Source organism: Pyxicephalus adspersus, chromosome 2 (genome assembly GCF_032062135.1).
Source record: "Pyxicephalus adspersus chromosome 2, UCB_Pads_2.0, whole genome shotgun sequence".
Classification (NCBI taxonomy): domain Eukaryota; kingdom Metazoa; phylum Chordata; class Amphibia; order Anura; family Pyxicephalidae; genus Pyxicephalus; species Pyxicephalus adspersus.
In genome coordinates, this window is record NC_092859.1 from 89036650 (window position 1) to 89058420 (window position 21771).

The 21771-nt window shown below is 36.9% G+C and overlaps 1 protein-coding gene across 12 annotated transcripts in view; it reads left to right on the forward strand.

Annotated features, from left to right (window-relative positions):
• Window positions 1-21771, forward strand: part of NAV3 (neuron navigator 3) — a 349645-nt gene that overhangs the window by 209792 nt on the left and 118082 nt on the right. For 11 of the 12 annotated variants that reach the window (XM_072401409.1, XM_072401410.1, XM_072401401.1 and 8 more), the window contains 3 exons: window positions 9106-9223; window positions 9838-9890; window positions 16738-16810. In XM_072401409.1, the coding sequence (XP_072257510.1) occupies window positions 9106-9223; window positions 9838-9890; window positions 16738-16810 (244 nt within the window). Of the gene's footprint in view, window positions 1-9105; window positions 9224-9837; window positions 9891-16737; window positions 16811-21771 lie in introns of those variants that run through there. The other variant, XM_072401411.1, reaches the window with a different exon arrangement.

A 21771-nucleotide genomic window follows, 5' to 3' on the forward strand; every position in this document is an offset into this window, starting at 1 on the left:
TGTGTTTGTTATTTTAGTGAGGTGTAGGTGCCAGTGTTTTTAATCCTGATAAGAAAGGAGTGATTACTTGCACCAGAGGTGTATGCATAACATAAAATTCTTAGAATAGTATAATAAACCACATGTCTGACCCGGAATGGGCATGTCAAACCTGTTGTACTGTTACTTATACTAATGAGCCATATACTGATGTATTCAACTGAAATCAACTCCAGTGTTTTGGATACAACTGTGCACCTATGATGTGGTGACACATGTGTTTTGACAAAGAACTGTACTATAGGTACAATGTTTCTTTAAAGCATACAAAATCACATGAAAAGAATAGCCCATTAAAAAATAAAATAACAAAACCAGCTTCGGGCTACAATATTAAGCTTCAAAAAAGTTTTGATTTCAATACTTTTATTATTATTAATATGAATAAACAAGATTTAAATAGCGCCAACATATTACACAGCGCTGTACATTAAATAGGGGTTGCAAATGACAGACAGATACAAACAGTGACACAGGAGGAGAGGACCCTGTCCCGAAGAGCTTACAAACTAGTAGGTGGGGGAAGTAACACACAACAATAGGAGGGGAGATATGGAGTGATGGGAAGTAGTAAGGGTTTTAAAATACAGAAAAAGATAGGAAGGCAAGTTTGAAAAAATGGGTTTTCAGTGCTCTTTTAAATGAGCAGAAAGTAGAAGCAAGCCAAATAGGATGAGGAAGCCCATTCCAGAGAGTTGGGGCAGCTCTAGAGAAGTCTTGTGTCCGTGCGTGTGATGAGGTTATGAGTGAGGAAGTCATTAGTAGGTCATTGGAGGAGCAAAGAGAGCGGCTAGGGGAGTATTTTTTTTACCGGGTCAGAAAGGTAAGTGGGACAATACCTGTGTGGGGATTTGAAGGCAAAGCAAGGAAGCTTGAATTTGATTCTAAGGTGAAAAGGAAGCCAATGGAGAGAACTACAAAGAGATGTAGCAGAAGAGGAGCGGTGGGAAGGATGGATGAGTCTGGCTGCAGCATTCATAATAGATTGTAGAGGAGAGAGTCGGGTTAGTGGAATACCAGAGAGGAGGAGGTTACAGTAGTCCGGACGAGAGATAAGAGTATGTACAAGGAGGGACAGGTAGTGGCAGATTTTGGATATGTTGCGCAGGTAAAAGTGACAGAACCTGGAAATGTTCTGAATTTGAATACTTTTCAGCTAGATGTTTTTAGTCTGATGACTGTCATTAGTAGCATATTTTCTCTGATTAATGATGTATTAATATTTACAGAGCTGCATTATTTGGTGTATTTTATATTTGCCTAGAGTCTGGTATTATAAATAAGTAGGTATGACTGTAGTGTGCTTGATAACCAGGGCATCTTTTGAGTGTGTAGTGATTTACTTGGAGAGAGAACAGAGCTTCCAACGAAACCCCATAGAAGGAAAAGGAAAGCACTGTATCCTCTCCCAACTGACTCATTCACAGAGATATGCTGATCCTCCTACATAAACTTTGTTATCAGTATTTTACTTTGATTGAGCTCATAACTATATTTGTATGATATACAGAAGTTAGATGGCTAGAGCAAGGGAAATGTTTTGTAACATGACAATATGGTATGGGGTTAAAAAAAATAGAAAAAAAAAACTTTTTATTAAAATCTGTGATCATTATAGTCACCTTTAAAAGTGAAAGGAAATGTTTGATAACTTGTACAGTGCCATCAATAAATCTTTTCCTCTTCAGACCTTCAGATATAAAACTGTATTCATACATGGTGGTAAAGCACCAGAAGGAAGTGAGTAAGAGCAAGTCACCTTCATTCCTGTTTTTGTGAGTAAGATGCAGTTAAAACACCATGGCAAAGTTTCAGAAGAGCAATAATAAACTTTTTTTTAGTCATCCATTTGTGAATAATCCACAGTACAGACTGAACTGTAAACATAGATCTTATGAAAATCAGAACAAATAGATGGTGATGCTAGAAAGTCCCCATTTCAGCCAATGAAGTACACATACAACATTCTGTTATTCTGTATGTATGAAGAAATTAAAGGAGCAAGAAGGAAAAAACATGAATATAACCCTTAACAGTTACAAAAATATGTGTCTACATGTTTTGTTTCTATTTCTGATGTCATTCAGGAGACGTAACTATTGATTGGTATATTATATAAGGCAGTTACGAGGAGCAGGACACCCACAAACAAGAAGCTATGAAATTATAGCTACAGTTCAGTTTTTCTACCAAAGGGAAATGATTCTATAATACTTGTATCCAAAGATTTACAACTCTGCGTAATATGTTGGTGCTATATAAATACTGATTATCAATAATAATAATAATAAAATGTGTACTTGGGTATTAGTATGTTCAGACTGGCGGTGAGGCTGTAGTGCGGCTATTGCTTCCTGACACTATGGAACAACTTCATCGAGGGAGATGTAGCATCTACCAACGGCAGGCAAATAGAGAATGAATGAGGGGTTTAGTAAGTGGTTCAGTACCCCTTACTGATGCCCACTAAAAAATCTGCAAACACTGATATAAGAACCAGCACGAACTGCAAGTGACTGAGCAGCTAGCAAGGCACTGGTCGGTACATGGGTTTGCCTAATCCCCCTGCAAATCTAATTATTCTGAATATATCCCTTCCCAGGCTCCTACCTCCTTTAATAACATGCTAACAATAAGTTTAAATATTATCTTTCAGTTTTCATTACAAGCATTATTTTAGATGTGCTTCTCTGTGCAGTACAGGCAGATCCAAGCTGGTGTTAGAGTTTGCAAGGGTCTTTCTGAAAGGATCGCATAACTCGGATTGAAAAGGAAGTAAACTCAAAAGTGCCTAAAAGAACAAAAATTCACTTACCTTTAATCCCACAGTGCAGTCTATCGGTCCAGGGGTGTCTCCCATCGCCACCCGCGTCATCCTGGCATCCGTCTCCGAGCGGGCGCACCGGGCACCACCATCTTTGCCTCTTCTTCCAAGTTCTTCTTCATACGTCACCCAATGCAGGGTTGAATGAAGGGTTGTCGACTCTTTAATGTAAAGTAAAATTTCCAAGTTTAGGTACACTTTCAGGAGGGCTTGTTCTGTGTTTAATTATTTATTTCTAGGTATTACTCCTACTATGACATAGTGATGTTGGTTGCAAACCAACGCTATACTGTGATTACAAAGCCTAAACATAGAAGGCCAAAGCCCTTATGGCCTGTAGTGGAATGGGATAAGTCATTAATTTCAATGTACAGAAAATGTTTAGCTTTTCCAAAAGATGAAGTAAAGCTATGGGACACTTCAGTCATAAATTCGAAAACAAGGGAATCTACTGCATAACTTCTTCTGTTTGTCGTCAGCTGTCAGACCTTTGTATACAACAGACACAGCGCAGCCTCACCTGCTCCCTGCTGGCCGATTTCAGCTGTCAGCGTAACAGACCTTACATTAACCCCAGGAGAAGGCATGTAGTGGCAAAAGCAAGCACTTGATTAATGCAGCAAACGGTTGCTACTGGTAAAAAAATAAATGTACTGTATTAGTTTCCTCACTGCATTGCACATGTATACATAAAAGTATAGAAGGCAATTTTTGAGCATTTAAGGTTATAGCATGTTCCCCCTTGATGTCCAGTTATCTAAAAGTAGGATAGGAACTGACAACTATGCCTGGCACAGAAGATCATTTTAATTGTTGCTGGTTAATGCTTATGACAGTTTAGGTGGACAGTAAATATTCCTTCCTTTATGGTTACAATCAGTATAAAAGTTTCCAAGTATGCCAGCTAAGTAGTTGGTGATAAAATTGTTCTCCTTAACATTGCTGGTCATCAAAATGATTATTAAAGTAAAGTCTCCTGTATATTAATAGTACAAAAAACACCATGTTTCACTGCTGGTCAATGCAGCAAGATGGAACAAGATGTGGAGCTTCACGTGTCTAGGACCAGCGGAAGGAAGTGAGGACACCTGATTTTTGCAGTGTCTTCTATGAAAAAGGCACCTTCTCTGAATCATTGCTGACTGAGATCCCTAGACAATAGCAGTCAGTTGTAATGTGGTATCTTCTGCAACCAGTTACCAAAATGGTAACTCTCATATATTCTAGAGGCTAGATTACTAATGTCTAGCCTTCATTTAATCACTTACCTCTTTTATGTGTACAAATTATGTGACATTTATGCCAAGCTTGTAAGAAGTTTTCATTTAAAGAACGATGAAATGGAATCATGAGTCATATTTTCCAGGCAGTGTAAACCAGTTTGATGTGGTTGTTCTTCAAGACTTCACCTTTTATTTAATTTTGAATCTCATTGAGAATTAGAGAACACAAAGCCAATGTGCTATACACTGAGCTTTGTTGAGGTCTTCTGTTCTTGCTTTATTTACAGACACTCTGAACTTTGTTATGGTCTTGTCTGGCCAAAAGAGGTTGAAAGGCATATTAATGTTTATCATGAGAAATAATAGAGTCTTTGTAGGTGGTTGACTATATAATCACAGTAATCAGAATATTATATATAATAAAAATATAAATAAAATTTAATTATATATATATATATATATATATATATATATATATATATCTCAAAAATATTCACAAACCTTAGTGTCTGTACTTGGTGTCTGAGCTGTCATCTGTTGCTGATATTACGTCCCAATGGTCTAACCATTAAATAAATGTCCTATATACTAATAATACCACACCAAATGCACATGTAGGAAGAGCATACTAAACCCCCCACCTTAGGATCTGGCACTTTTGAAATGCTAAACCTGTACATTAAATCTCATCTTGCACTTTTGAATCGTGTGCTATATTGATAGCTACATTGTTATTAGAATTTAGGTATTCATGAATATTGAATGATTCACTAAATAGTTTATCATTGTGTTTTGATATTTCATTAAGGAGAGGATTGTTTGATGTTGATGGGGCAGATTTTTTAAATTTACCCATCTATGTTGATTACATGCTTCACAGTTTAATGTAACTTTAAACAACGTCTTCATTACCATTTTGAATAATAATATTCTTTGTGTATTCAATGGGTACTCTTTTGATCTGGTTCGATTTTATTTTTAAATTTAACTTTCATTGAGCATCCTAAAATATTTAATAAACAAGATTTTGGCTTGGCTAGTAGTGGATAAGGTAAAATAAAAACTTTCACAGGTGATAATACGTAAAGTCTCATAAAAATGTATTTTAGCAAGTTGTCAATGTCACATATGTGTATCTACAGAAGGCTCTTCTTCATAGGAATATAGAGGCAATGCAGCTCTGGTATTGATTTTAAAAACAAAGCCAGTAACCACAGAAATCTGTATGCTAAAGTCCTGGAGACCATTGGATACCCCTCTCTCTTTAAAATAGGTATACTTGGTTTGGGTGCTGTTATGGAAACCTTTTTGTCATGTGTCCAATAATTCTCGGCAATGCAAAGTGTCAGAATGTGCAACAGACCTTTTAACCCATTCCCACTCTACCCCAAACTTTGGACCAACAGTCTCTAACCAATATATACTACTTAGGGGGTTCCTTATAGAACCTCTCCCAAGACCCTGCCCCTCTATTGTAGAAATTCAGCTTCTTTAGGGCAACCATGGAGTGTTGTCCTTTCGCACTGCTGTCTTCTACAGGGAAAAAGGGTTTGGAGAAAGGAACCACAGAGGCAGTGGTGTCAAATGCCATACTGTCTTAATAAGGCAGCACTAGAATGGAAAGGAAGTTAGGACACGAGTTGCTGGAAAGATGAGCATAACGACTCTTTCCTATGTAGAGTTAGGAATTTTTTAAAAGGCAAACTTGGTCTTAAGGATAAAGCATGCTTGAAATGGGATCCCTCAATTTTCCTTTGTCTCTTGTAAATAATTATTGTGAAGCTTTAAAAATGTGATAAGCATTCTCCATACAAAATATTCTAAGCAAACATATGGATAGATATCACTTTATAAGGGGGCATAATTCCACACCATCACTTGTCACTGTTGGTTTTATCGTTTGTAAAAGTGTTAACTTGAACCATCTTTATTAATCTGTTTGTTAATTATTAATTGTCAGTGTCTAATATTAGGCAGTATGTATAATCCAAAGAAAGAGAGAGAGGTAAATGAGATTGCACAGCCTCTTTCTATGAAGTATACAAGAGTACTGCCTTCTGGCAAAAAGTCTGAACCATTTTTCAACAAGCAGATTATAAATGCTGAGTTATGATTTTGCTATCCAGGGAGATCAGAAATGAGCATTTGAAAAGTAAATAAGTAACAGTCTGCTGAGAGCTGCAGCAGTTTTGCCAAGGCACTGCAAGGAACATTAACCTCATGGTACAATTTTATTTTGCATTTGTATATTCACAGTTTATGCTAATAGATTTAAAACATACTGCTCAGTTGGTACGACACCGGTGGTTTACGCAATATTTTGTGAGTTACACTTCGTACTGTCCAGAAGAACATAACACACCTGCACATTTTTAGTCTCATGGGCCCTATGGTTACTGTTCTTTGTGTGAGTTTTTAAAGCAAAAAGCTGTAAATACATTGCAAAAGGAAAATGATCGTCAAACCAAATAAATATTTGTTAAGATAAATACTTCTATTCTGATAAATTATCTTTCAGAAATACATCACTAAAATGCCGTCATTTGGATAACAAACAATGAAAGGAATACATACAGTATATTGGCAGCATATATACACAGCTTAAAGCACTGTCCTGCAGTTCTGGGTTGCCCTGTTCATTCACCACTCGAGACACTAGTTATGCAAAGTTTGTATGATTCTCCTTAACTTGGGCAGGTCTCCTCTAGTTCCTAAAATGTAAGTCAGTAAAGTAGGCAAGTATGTTAAATTTTGCTTAAACACAAAAAACCTGAATATTTAACACATGATGTCTGGAGCTGAAAGTTTGACTGTGTCTGCTTAATTTGCAACATCCAACAATTGTTAAAACTTTTTTTCTATTTGGTTGGATAGGTATATCGATTCCTCTTTTTTTTTTTTTGTTACACTCTAAAACCAAAACAGCTGGCAACAATGTAAAAAAATGTGTTCAGTAAAGCATAAACTGCATTTTTGAAAGAGTCTTGTTCAGCTTCTGTTGTATTGTTAATTACAGATTATGTTACTGAGTGGTTTTTGTCATCTCTTACTTCTAAGATTTTGCCATATTGTCAAGGGAGTTTCTGTACTGGTTAACATTCCCACTTCAGCTAGCCTTTTCTTCCAGAGTCTCATAGTTGCATGAATTGAACTTCTGGTTACCTCCTCTGCCAACAAAATCGTAGGAATGGGACTTTGCTTCTAGGGCCATCAGTGTGGAGGTAATTGTAGAAGGGCTGCATCACTATACTTCATTTAGAGCATATTTACCAATTTCCCCTTGTTCATGTTGTTATACTTAATGTTCGTACTAAAAAAGGATAGAAGACTTCACAACCTGTGGTTTTTTTTTGTCTTTAGTTTTAAAATTCATACTATAAGGTTTGTTTGATGTCCCAAAAGTACTAGATTGTAAGCTCTTCGGGGCAGGATCCTCTCCTCCTGTATCACTGTCTGTATTAGTCTGTCATTTGCAACCCCTGTTTATTGTACAGCGCTGCGTAATATGTTGGCGCTATATAAATCCTGTTTAATAATAATAAAGAGTGCGGGAATATGAAAATGGTATCCTGGCCTTGAGAATATCTGATTATAAGTGATAAAAAACAACTCCGGGTTTACAACTTGTGATATACCAACTTGTGATACAACAAAGTAAAATCATTCACAAGCCAGTGGCTGGCGCACATATTAAAGTCTGACAAGATTCCTATGATGTGTTGTTTTTAATCTTGTGTCTAACAGCTGCATTTGGTATTTCCTGGAGACTTGATATCTGAAGATACAATACAGTATGTGACTATTTAAAACAAGAAGGGGTTTAAAATATCAGCACTGTAACTGAGCATACAAAATTGCTTAAACCCTTTTTTTATAAATTGGAAAGGGGTTGCAGTGGCGTGCCAGGAAGAGGCATATATTCTTTATAGCCACAAAGGAGATAGAAAGTTTTGAAAACAAGGTTCTACATTGCAAATTGCAAACTGCATATCTTATTACAGATAATGTATGTGTGCTGTATCCATGTGTATACATTACATTCAGATAGTGACAAACAGAAACAGTACCACAAATGTTTTTGACCTGTCCTTGGTGTCTTACACTGAAGACTATAGAGAATCTCCTTATTTAAGGTCATGATGCAATTACCACTATAGTAACAATACACAAGTAAGCTCATATCAGTATTTTGGTAAAGTCCAGAGGATTCAACCATGCCCTCAGTTGGTAAATCCCCAGAGAAGAATGGTGTTGAGAACTGCAGCCTTGCTTCCCTTCTTGCCTTGATTTATTCAATATTTTGCTAACAATTTCAGCTGATTTTCGCTTAGTATACAAATCAATCAGGGTTTCAGTGGTAATAGTGTTTGTTGTAAATAAAGAATGGGGAAACTTTCTCTTTGGGTTCCTAAGAGCTTAACAAACCAGCCAGCAATTGCATTTGAGCCAACCCAAAACGGAACATACCCTTCAAAAGTAAACAGAAATATCTTGGAGTGGACAGCCTAACAAATGCAATTGCCAACAGCTTGTACAGTGTACAGTATTTGTTATTTTATCAGACTGCACTGTTTTATGTGCTTTGAGCAAAGATAAAATATAATCCTTATGTATGTGTTATATGAAAAAAAAGATCCATAACCTTTTACAGTTTGAATATGCACGCGTTTCACGCACTCATGTTTCACCCTGATAAATCAATTGGTTTTACTCATTAGGGAGGAATGGAAGTGATAGATTTGTGACAGCAGTTTCCTTGATAGGAATGGAGTGAAAGTATGTTTCTTGTGTGGTCAGAGAACTCCAGCGACCCTCATTTGAAAATAAAGTGAGTCATTAGAGCTGGGAATAGGAAAGAAATTGTTTAAATAATAACAGCATAACAGTTTCCTTCTGAGCTGTGACTTTCCAAGTTGGAATGTGATTCTGAATAGTTCTCCTATTCAAGTCAATGCTTTTCTGAATATTTTTTATTATCTTCACTCTCCCTTATCCCTCCCTTTTCCTCTTGTCTTGTAGATTTACACAGACTGGGCAAATCACTACCTAGCAAAGTCTGGTCACAAGAGGCTGATTAAGGATTTACAACAAGATATTGCTGATGGTGTCCTGCTGGCAGAGATCATTCAGATCATTGGTAAGTGTTGAATCTCTGTTGTGGGTGCCCATAGAGGGATGTTCCCATTGAAATAGTTGGATGGCAGTATGACTTTAGCCACTAAAAGGTTAAACAGAGCGTGTGTTTCAGTATGTCTGAAGTTCAGTTACTAATTCCAGATGTCTCTCCCGGCCCAAACTATTCTGTGACTTTGTTTGGAAATTCGTTAGCATTAAAATACTGGGAAGTAACTGTCTAACCGTTATTTTACAGCGGCTTACAGTGTATCCTCCACATGCTGAAATGTCACAGAGAAAGACTTGATCAAGCCATATGTCTCCCATGTGGGCATTTTGTGTGCTGGAGGGAATCAGTCTTTTCTGGGATGTCTTGAAACATTATCCCTGGCCATGCACAGACAATTGGGGAGGATTTCATGTCAGCAGTTACTTGGCAGGGCCAGGAGAATTAGCAGTAGATCACATTCACACTTTCAGTGTTGTGGAGTGTGTATGTTTATTGTGTGTCTGGTAGGAGATACTGCTGAATGGGGACTGGAGTGCTGTAGGTAACAGAATACACTTTGACCTAACTGGTCGCTCTGCAAGTGTCATTATTGCCTCCACTGATTTCACCTCTGCTTCTCTGTTCAGCAAATGAAAAGGTTGAAGATATCAATGGCTGTCCGAAAAGCCAATCCCAGATGGTAAGTCCAATATTTACTAAATTGTATGTTCTGTGTGTGTGTGTGTGTGTGTGTATGTATATGTGTGTATATATATATATATATATATATATATATATATATATATATATATATAGTAAGAATAAGTTCTGTTTGGTACCACATCAGTTCATTGCACTTCTCATCAGAAAATAAATATATTTTAGTAGATATATTATTATAATACTTGGGAATAGGAGCTTATTACAGCTTTTACTGGTCACATACAGATGAACAGGTTTATCACTAACATATTAGACAGTTCTCAACCTGCTCATCACCATTCAAATCAGAAACTACTGACATCTTCTGTGATTATCCTTCCCACGACTACGAGATGAGAAAAAGACAACAGGCTTATTCTCATGTCCTTTTTTATCTCTTGTTCTGGTGTTGTTAGTTTTATACTAAGCTTTATTTACCATATTGGATATTATGACTTGAATGCCAATTTACAAAGATGACCACACAGGTTAATTACACCAGCTTTAGTGTGGTGATAACTGGGAGTTTCTTGAAAAGAGAAGGTAGAGGTGCCATTTATAGTACCATTAGATAACTTAGGGAAATAAAATAACAAATTATAAAACAATAGGGTTTTAAAAATGTATACAATGAAAAAAAACTTACATACTTTGGTGATATTTGTTTGAGCGATGAACATAAATAAGCAGTGGTGTTATAATAACTGGTCCTACAGTTCATATTGCTGATTGAAAAACCAACCCAAACATTTAACCTTTGGAACTATATATTTGTTTTTGGTTTTGTTGTTTTCAGGATAGTTGTCAGGGGGCACCCTTTGCTAATTCCACTCTGCTGTATACCTTAACAGTTTTACCCCTGCCAACCACCAGCCAATGCAAGTGCTGTCTGTTGTGTACAATAACAACAAGTTCATAGTAGTGAGCACATATTCCCCTGGGTACCCAGAACGAAATAAACATGACCATGTTTGCTCATCACTGATTACTCATTAATCTTAGTGAATGAAAGCCACAATTTATTTGTTTTTTGGAGAGAAAATAACTAGTGATTGGATGCAAAGACTTTTTAGCATATTGAAGGATTTATATGTGCAATATTTTTTTTATCCTTTAGCTGTCAGTATTGTTTTGGTATATAAAGGAAACTTTTCATGACAGAAGCATTCAGGTTCTAATTTCTGGCACCACTGAAAAACGCTAATTGATGTCACAATTAAGCTACTACAACATTACTTTCAGTCAGTATCCTCTAGTATGCAGACAGGGCTTGACTTTTATCCAGCCACGCTTGTATGCATAACCATTCTTGGCTGATGGCTTAAACTACTTGGAGTCATTATGACAGCCAGGTAATAAGCATTTTCAGAATAGGGTCAGCAATGGCAGAACCTTTGTTTGTCTCAGGACATATTAAATTAAACTATACAGGGTAATTTTGTCTCTACCAATAAATCACAATAAACATATTAGCTTATTTAGATCATCTTGACTATGGCCACCCTACTTCTCAAGATAAACCATAAAGAAGGTTTGAAAAAAAAATAAAAATTGTCAAGTTTTTTACATCAGTGTTGCTGCTATAATTTAGAATGCATGGTGTATGTAATAATGATCGATACAATTGATATAATATGTGCCAGTAGTTTCTCTACTGAAATATGGCATGGCCCCTCGATCCATAAAATGCAACTGCTGCCTGATCACTAATCAGGCAATGTGGCTGCAGCAAATTGTCCAAATTTACAGGATAGATGGAGTGATTGTTTAAGGAAGTGAAGACTCCACTTGGGCCATTTTATTTTACTGAATAAACTGAGAAATTAGCCTCACAATTTCAGCTCTACTGTTATTATCAATATCTTTTTAAATAAACATAGCCAACTCTAGTGATCAACATAAAGCTATCCCTAATGCTAATCATTGCTTATCAAGCCATATATTCCCATTAGTACTGATTTGGAGATGATAAAGCTTGTTGATACCCAAAGGGATAACATTGTGATTATCATTATATTTAGCATTATGGTTTTCACTGTCTAATATCATATCTTCAGCTTACTAAGGGCCCTTTAATGATTTAATAGCTCTTGGTACAACAAGCTTAGGCTAGTTTGAAGGAGCTTATATAACCCTCAGCAGCCCTTTTTTGTCCTGGAAAGCCAGCAAAACCTATTTTAATTTTATTATCACTATTAACTCCAATGAGATACACAGTTAAAATATGGTGTCATGAATTTTGTTTTACAGTCTTAGACCGATATCCATGTCATCAACTTTTTAAAGAGGAAAAGGAATGTTCATTTATGAAAAGTGACCTAACATGTATTTTAAAAATGAACATACCTGGATCATTCCAGGAATGATTTTTTTTTGTTTTTCAAAAATGCCTGAAATAAGTGAAGAAATAAGTGATGTTTTTGTAGTTAGTATTAAGTAAACATAAGCCCAATCAATACAGATTCATACGCATTTACCATAAATATTACATTTTCAATTAAATAATCCCTAGTGATGCTGGCAAAAAGGTCTTTGTTCAGGGCACTCCTTGTCATGGGATAACCGCTCTCTATCTGCAGCTGCAGCAAAACTACACCATCATCCAAGCTTAGGTTGAAGCCTACAAGAGATTTTAACACATATATTACATAGGCATTGATACTTAAAAGCAGAAATAAACTTTAAAAAATGTGGCTGAGCTTTTGCCATAATCAAGAAGTATGCACAGAACTGTATACTTGCCAGTTATGGAACACACTTACTTTTTTCCCATGTCAGGCAGCAATGACTGGTCAAGGAACCTGTTTTATATACCTGATGATATAACATTAGTCTCAGCGTGTAGGTCCGTTCATGGTGATGCCACATATAGAGCTGTGTAGGGCAAGTAAAGCCTGGGAAAATATTTTAGTTTTTTGGCAAAGGAGAGTTTACATGTGACTTCTGCCAAAATCTCTACCTGGTGTTTTTCATTCTGCTTTAAGATAGTCTACCCTAAGAAATACCATCACTGTGGTGCATGCAAGTAGTCATTAACTCATTAAAAAGGGCAGCAAAGAATCATCAGTACTTAGATTTAGCAGAGAATGAAGAGCATGTTGAAAATATTCATAATAATAAAATTCCAAAAACATTATTATTAATACAAAATAATCTTATAGCTAAGTTATACAACTTTGTCATCGTTATTGTTAGTACATGAAAACCACTCAAGACATAGTTGCTTTAAATTAATCTAAACTACAAAAAGATTTGTGATTCTGTTCAGCCACTCCTTTTATCTATTCATCTGCTTTCCAGCATAGCCAGGAAAGTGACTATAGTATTTAGAGGTTCCAGTTGCAATATTCAGCTTGGAAATAGGGTATTCTGGCCCTTAGACCCTCAATATTTGTTCTAATGGAAGCTGTTTATATGAAAGTTTACACCGATCAACTGTATACCTTCATGAAATAAAAATTCTAAGCAATGTAAAACTTTGTTTCCATTTAAATGTGTTGCCCCCACATTACTTTCAAGTGTAATAATGAAATGTATATCTATAGAATGATATACGGGTGGAGAGGAAGAACATAATTGCACCTGTTTAGCAGTATATAAATATTCTTGGTACAAATATCTTTGACGTTACACCAGGTCACATCTTAGAAAATGCTTGTCATGCTGCAGATCTTGTGGATATTTGGAATGCTTGGACTAAAAACACAAACAAAGACACATTCCCAGCTCAGCAGTTGCAAAATATTTTATATTGAATTTTACAAATTGGAAAGCTATGCTATGTAAAACATGGTAACAATGTAAGGCTCTGATTAAGGCAAGCCCAAGGCAGGAGGCTTCCCTTCTATGCAATAGTGAGGTTTATTGGTCTTCTTCATGGCAGGCTTCATTTAATAATTCAAAAAATCTGAATTAAACATCTTCCAATTTTGCAAGCAGGAATAAATTACAGGATTTTACAACAGATATGTACTTATTCTATAGCTCAGCCAATATACTGTTTCAAGGAGCAGTGTGCAAAGTACAGTACTTCATGACAGCCAGTTTTGGGTTCACCTTGATCAAACTAAACTTAAGTCTGTGTTGATTTGAAGATTATGTTGCTTTATTGATCTTTAATACTTACATTATCTTTAATCATGATCTTTAATACACATGTATATGTGTGTGTTAAAGACTTGAAATATATATAAAATATATGATATTTTAGGATAGAGTATGGTAATAACTCCAGTCAAGTATATTTTGCTGTCTGCATCCAGTTTCCTCTCCTAGACCTTGGATGATTTCAACTTTAAACCTGTACTCATGAAAACTCCAATATTCACAGTTATACTATGTACCCAATGAACTAGAGTAAATCACCGCAAGGTGGGGGGGCCATGGGGATCGGGTAGAAGTACCAAGTTCTTTTGTTTAAACAAAAAAAAAAAAAAAGCTGTTTATTCCAACCAACAATAAATAAATGCAAGTCAGGTATGCAGCCATAAAGCAAAGCCAAAATCATTAATAAGTAAGGAAGTTCTGCTTCATCCCATGTATTTAGAGTCTTGTGCATATCCTTTTATTCTGGGTAGTCTCTTCTTGGTGAAAAGATACCACAACCAGCAACAAGTTCTTTGAGGCCGCCAGCCTGACTATCTCCGAGCTATCCCTTACCGGAGACAAAGGCTTGGTCAAGCTAGGGTAATGTACACATGTCAAATAATAGTCCTGAGACAAACAGTCATGGTCATTTCTGGTGAGCATCCATTGTCAGTAATGTATTGTTCATGACTGACCTGGACCAACCGCTATACAAATCAATGGAGGAGAGCACAGTGGGGAGCAGCTTGCTAGTTATCCCCCTTCCCCACTCCATAGAATAGAAAGGGTGCCATTGTTTCCAGGGACAAAAATTGTGTATGCAGCCTAAGAATAATCAGCAGACTTGTTTGGAACTTGTCTTTATGAATTTGGCAATCCACCTTACCCTGCTCATGTCATGAAGATTCCCAGTGAAAACAGCCACACATGAAGGTTTTGTTAACAACATATAAATACCTAGGTTTTTCTACCACCATGACATGATGGCTTCATAAAACAAATATTCACAAAAAGCCATAGTGCTACATACCTCCCATCATACACTATTCCAGACCCCAAACATCATTCTATAGCCAACCTGTACTGGGACTCCAGCAGCTATAAAACATGACATGAGTTCTAACTTCTAAGCCTTCCTAACTGAAATAAGAATGGTGTGATATACACTTTAAGTGAATCATGTTAACAGTTATTAGTTGACCCTGGCTGATAATTATTATCCTGGCTGCTAAAATGACCAACTGATATTTCTGACCATTTTCCAGACTGTTCACTGTTAAGCCAGACATTATACTGAAGGTAATGTTACACGTCAAATATGTTTTCTCATTAAACATCTACAACTGTGAATTAAACAGAGGTGTTATTATTTCTATATATTGCAGCATTTAGAAGTATGACTGCAGTTTGATTTATTGCTAATAGACTTGTATATACATAGTTAGAGTTGAAACAGCAAAGTGAATACCTGCTGGTGTGGAAGTCTCGTAGCAATTTATGCTGCTTGGAAACCCTTTGCTAACTGTCAGCACTTGTGCTATGTTCTTTTGATGGTAAATTTTACTGTGCGGGTTAGTGCTCTTTTTATAAAATTCTGTATGAATGAGGAAATCCTACTGGGGGATTCCTATTCAGCCACAGGAAATGAGCTTGGCTTTAAGAAGCAGCAAAGACTTGTATACTTGGTGAAAAATATCTAACCCCTGCTAGCTTTAAATAGAACCCCTCTCAGCCAAGGGATATTGCAGTAAAAGTACATACGGTTGATTATACAATCTCTCCTTATTTATATAAGAAGGACAACAAGCCATGCAAACCATTTTGTGTCAGCACAGAAATTTTGGTGCTGGAGATTAAACCAATATTAAAGCAGAACGCCAGACTTCACTTTCCCTTGCATAATTGTACAGGCTCTTCTGTACTGAAATCACTTTCTCAGATTTCTCTTCCAACTTTGTGCTTCTCACAATGTGCATAGAAGCAAGCAAGGTAGAGTCACCCTTATTTCCTGGGTGGAGGAGTCCAGTATCGTCTAGTCCTTTCTTATTCAATGACATTAGGAACACTTGGGCTATGTTTTGGAGAACAGGTTGTGTTCTGTAGTGTTAACATGCCTCCTATCAAACACTGACAACACTGCTTGTCCATAGGTACAGAACAGTGAGTGATCATTGTCATTGTAAGACAGAAAGTTTGTCTGGCAAAATATTCTGGTGAAAATAAAGAACAAATGATTTGTCTATCACATCTAAGGACTAGTAAGCTTCAGTATAACACTTTTTGTTCTTAGGTTTAGATATACTTTATTACATAAATAATATCTATGTTGTCATATTTATTTTATACCATAGAAGTTCCTTGAAGTAAACATCATTAAGATAAATTTTGCATTGGCACGCTTCTCATACAATGGCATTCAGTGCAGCCTTTCATTTAGGGAGTCATGCTCTCTTAGTTTTACAAAGTCCTCTAAGGCCATTTTCATAAAGTGCCCGGCTGAGCAAAACTCGGTTTTATACTAAGTAGGTGGACTGCTAATCTGTCAGCATGCCTTTCTGGATTTGGCCTTTATGAATTGTTTTACAAGTCCTAAAGCTGACAATGAAAGCTTTATTGGATTTTCCCTAATAGCAGTTATGGTGTCCACTAAGAATTGTAGCAGTAAATGTTAGGCATTTATTCCAGTTCTAGCATATATTACAGCCTGGCATATCGTGTGAAGGGAAGCCAATGACTTGTTATTTGTCTTTATGTTACAGACTGAGAATGTTGATATCTGTCTGAACTTTTTGGCAGCACGAGGAGTTAATGTGCAAGGCCTCTCAGCTGAAGGTAAGACAATCTGCAGTGTACCAGCATGTTCTCCTGGCTCCAGTTCCTTCACATTGATGATTTAAAAAGCAGATAATCTACATTTTTAAAAGCATTGATATTCATCATTTCAAGTGGAATAATTTATATTTCTGGAAACCTATACTGGCTGTAATATCCATAATTTACTTCATGTTCTGGGATGTGACTATTTAAAGAACAGACCTAGTATACCTTTTTGTACCTTTAAGTGTGTATGTATATATATATATATATATATATATATATATATATAAAACTTGTTTAAATGAAAGAAGGATAGACAATATACAGTAAGCCAGAGTAAAAAAAAGTACAATGTCAAAAGAGATGAAATAAAAAAAGGGAAAGAAAACCAGTGGCAGTGGCACAAACAACAACATACCACAATCTGAATAAATAAGCCTGATTTTAATGTCACTGGACATGCCACTGCTCTGAAGAGAATACCTTTGTTCCTTCATCAATTCCAAGCAAACTAGGCCCTGCCAGGGAGTCCCATCCAACCAGGTGAAAGCAGATCCTTCACCATGTTGCGAGCTGGAGCCCGTAAAAGCAGCTCTGGAGATGTTGCCAACTCCTTGAAAAGTGTTTTTTGGCTGCAGCAATAGTTCAGTCGCTTAGTCTTCTGCTGCAAAGTAGTAAAATATTACAGTGAGGGTGCATGGAAAAAAGTTTGGCAGTATGGATTGTGAGCTCCCCTGGAATGTGTGCTCCTATTGCCATGCCCAGGACACCCCCTCCACCTTGCATACCTTTTTTCAGAAAGAAAGAATAGACATTTTTGGTCATGGGGAGTTTATAAGAAGTTTGAGCAATAAAGAACCTTTTTTTGCGATTTGCAATGCTTTGTTCTATTTATTCTTTGTTTTAGGTTCCAGCTCTTGAGTGATAAGGTAAACAAGGTTGTTTGGGATGTCTTTTTCAAATGCAAACCTTCTATCCACATCTGCCTTGCATCTGCCTAAGGTGACCATATGCTACATAGTTGGCTCAGTTTACCAAAGATCTAGAAAAAGTAGAGCATGACGGGAGAAGTTAGGTCATCCAGTGAGCTTGAGATAGATTTCCTAAAAATTCTTTATTAGCTGGCAAATATTTTCAATCTTGAAAATCAAGTCAAAGCAGGTAATAGAATTACTGTAAGTTAGGTGAAAATGCAATTAGTTGTGTGCATGCGCCCTCAATAAGAACTGTAATTTATTACAAAACAAAAGAATTGTCATTGTAGGCATGTGCACATAAATATAATAGCGTAAATTAGCACATCTACTACCTCAATGTCTCTGCTATAACACAGGTGAGAGTTTCAGCTTTACCACTTAATAGCAAGCAATTTATGAAAATCTGTTTCAGGTTTGCTGGATGCCCAAGGTTCTCTCACAATGGTCCATCTTCCCCAGTCAATAAAACAATAAAAATCTATTTGAATCTGGGTATTCTTGATGCACTTACTAACACTCATATTAGTAAGTTATGTGTGAATAAGCTGTTCAGGTTGGCATTTAAAATGTTTGCTCCATTCATCTAATAAAACAGATACTGCATTTTTTGGGTGCAATATTCGAGCCTATGGTGCACCTTTTTATCTTTTCTACTCAAATGCACATGCAAGATTTCCAAAGCCTTTGACCCAGATCTTTAATCCTGTACTCTTTTTAAGGGGTTATATAGATTCTTTCAAACGTTTACAACTTGTGATTTTACAGTGCCATGTGATTCTAGTTCCCTATGTGCTAATCTCCATGCATGATTTTTTTAGCCTTACTATGACCTGTTTAGGGACATTATGGCAATGAACGCTTTAACCAGATTACGATAGTCTATATTTACTAATACACTATTTATGTCATCCTCATTTTATAGAGGTTTCCTGATACATAATGAGTAAGGGGAGAACCGGCAAACATCTTCTAATATAAGATGTAAGGAAGGCATTTTCTATTTTTATTGCCTGTTGCTATGTTTGTTATGTACATATGCTTAACTACACCACAGTTTAGCTTTCAAACATGTTCTGAACGTTGCCTTTCGTACATTTTTTATAATTTAAAGAATAGTCTAAGCCCTATAATCCCATATCTGTATGGGATAAATGTATTTTAAACACTAATTCCACAACTACCATCCCTGCCCTCATAAAAAATCATAGACAATAAGGTAGGTCCTGGGTGATAAACAAGGAACTTTCAAAAAATAGAAAAATAAATCTATCAAATGGCGCCCCAAATAGGTAAAAAGCTGCTTGGGGTCCTTGACCCTGATCGGGGTTATTGGGCCACTAAGTAATGGTTTGCTTCTACATACTCTTTAAAAGTCTACCTGAACTCAGGAACATTTTTGGAAACAAAGACATTAGCAGAGGTCCGTTTACAAAAACAATTTCACACATAACCTTCTTTGTACATCCCAAAAGTTTTTCAGCAGATATTGACTGTTCCCAATCAACAGTGATACTGGCATATAACATTAGAAAGTCACAACTAGAAAAGAGCCTCCGGCATTCTCGCGGAAATTTTCTCAAAGTTCCCGTGGGTTCGGGAAATTTGTGAAACCATCGGAAATCACAATAGGAGGATTATCACGGCTGCATTCATAAATACAGCTGTGGGAATCCTCTTGTCAGTGAGCGATCCCCGGGCCCTCATTCTGACCTGTAGTGCCCGGGGATCTTTCACAGAGAGGAGGATTCTTACGGGTCCATTCATAAATGCAGCCTTGATACTCCTCAGTCATGCGGCTTGCGTTTATAAATGAACGCAGACGTGGGAAAAGGCGAATTTACACTGGCCATTCTCGCTTAAAATTTTGTAAGAATGTCCAAATTCCCCATGAGATTGAGTTTTAAATTCTATCTCTAGTCACAACAAGGATAAACAAACACTGTTATTTCAAAGAAGTGTAAAAGAAAAATAGTAACCTTTTAGTCAGGAAAAAAGTGTCAGACAAAAGTGTCATGCTTTTCAGGAAGTATCATTTTTAGAATTTGCTAAAAGCACAATGGCAGCCCCAATAAACAGAGATAACACATTCTACAACTTAGTCTAGATGAGCTGATACTAGTAAAGCAATGGAATTTAGGTATGTAGAACATGAAAGAGATGAGAAAGAAAGTTTGATTCAGGTTTGCTTTGGAGTTTCTTAGACTTTAAAAGGCTGTTTTTAAAAATGCTAAATACAAGAAAAAAAGATTGGATACGAGAACAATGGAAAAACTATGCTGAAGGTGGAAATCCTCTTGCCAGAACATGATCTGGCTTACAGCCCTTATAACCTGAATGGAATTTAGACAGGGTAATCCTAACACATTGTCCATTACACTGTGTGTAAGTATAAACTGAAATATCTTGGCGTGCAAGTAACTGTAATATTTGATAAGAAACCATCAGTCTCATCTGTGTACCAGATGACGGCACTGAACACACATCTTCAAACATTTATTGTGTGTGGGACTGGCCACAATGCAAATCTTGGGTATGTCCAAGTTTATTTTACCAATGTACAGTGTAACAAGCTTCATGTGTAAAGTTCTTAGATCTCTAATGTAAACGAAACATGGTAGTAGCAACATTATTGATTAGAATTTACCAAGTAGGCTTTCATATTACTGAACTTGTCTGAAGTGCCCCGTGTATGCTTTTCAGATGTGCAGAATCAGCAGGCTCATTAGTACAAAGTCTAAAATGACTTGGTGTAAACCTCACAGAAAAGCTCTGACTAGGAGTTAGAAGGCAGCTCAAAGAGCCATTCAGGTGGCTTAGGGCTCTATCTATAAAACAGGGAATCTGACATTCCCTCAAACATTCCCTCATGGGAATCTGCCAGGTTCATGTATTTCAATGGCAGTATTTGATTACCACCAAAAATTTTTATGAGGAATGTTGGATTCCCTGTTTTATAAATAGGGCCCTCACAGTGCTTATTTAATTACTTGTACATTAAGTGCAAAGTGACCCCCTCTGCCCTAATTATACTTGCCTTGGGCACCCTTGTGATTGCAGGAATGGCTCCTCCAGTATCTACATCTGTGATTAGGAGTTTAATTATACACCATGGTCCCGCCTGGCAAAACTTTGATCTCCCCCATCTTTGTTGTTCCCTGTGGCAGCCAGGGGGCCCACCCCTAGAGATCTTGTAACAAGTCAAGCCATTATGACTCCCTTTCCCACATGTAGAATATTGCTGCAGCCATTAATCAAAAGTTTGTCTCCCCCAGTGTTGAGTCCTATTTTATACAGCTGCCTGCTATCACCCACCTCAGCTCCCTATGCTTCTTATAGGTCATGTGAAGACAATGGAGGACTGCACAAATAGAGAAGGACCAGAAACTAGTATTTTAAGCTTTTCAATCTACTGCTGTGCTCAGTGGGGCATAGAACCAAGGGACTAACCACTACCACAGTGTGGCCTGAAATGGCAGGGTTTCTGTAGAAGAGGAGTAGAGGAAGGAATTGGAGCCACCCTTGACCTTGGCAGCCTTGTGGTTTCAGGAGTTGCTTCCCCAGTACCTAAACCTGTGATTACTAGTGATTCAGCACCACTTGTTCCTCGGTTGCTGCAACTTGATAAAACACCTGGGTGAAGGGGGTATGACCACCTCACTCCCCCTGACAGTGCATGTGGGAGTTACCCTTAACCTCCTACAACACAGTGGGTTATAGTACCAGTGCTGGATCATTTGTAATGTGACTATAACTTAGATGGGCCGGTTATGTCTTTAATTTTTGTTTGCTCACTTTTCTTCTGATCCCTTTATAGGAGTTGAATTGACTCATGTAAATGTCAAATATAAAGCAATTACCGTAAACACCATAGCAAAGAGTTATTTCCTTTACTCATTAATTATTTTAAATCAGTAAGCTGCGAAAAGTAATGATATCAGCAGGAAACGAAGCAATACAAATTACTACCAAGATTTACTTCAAATTTATTGCATTTGAATC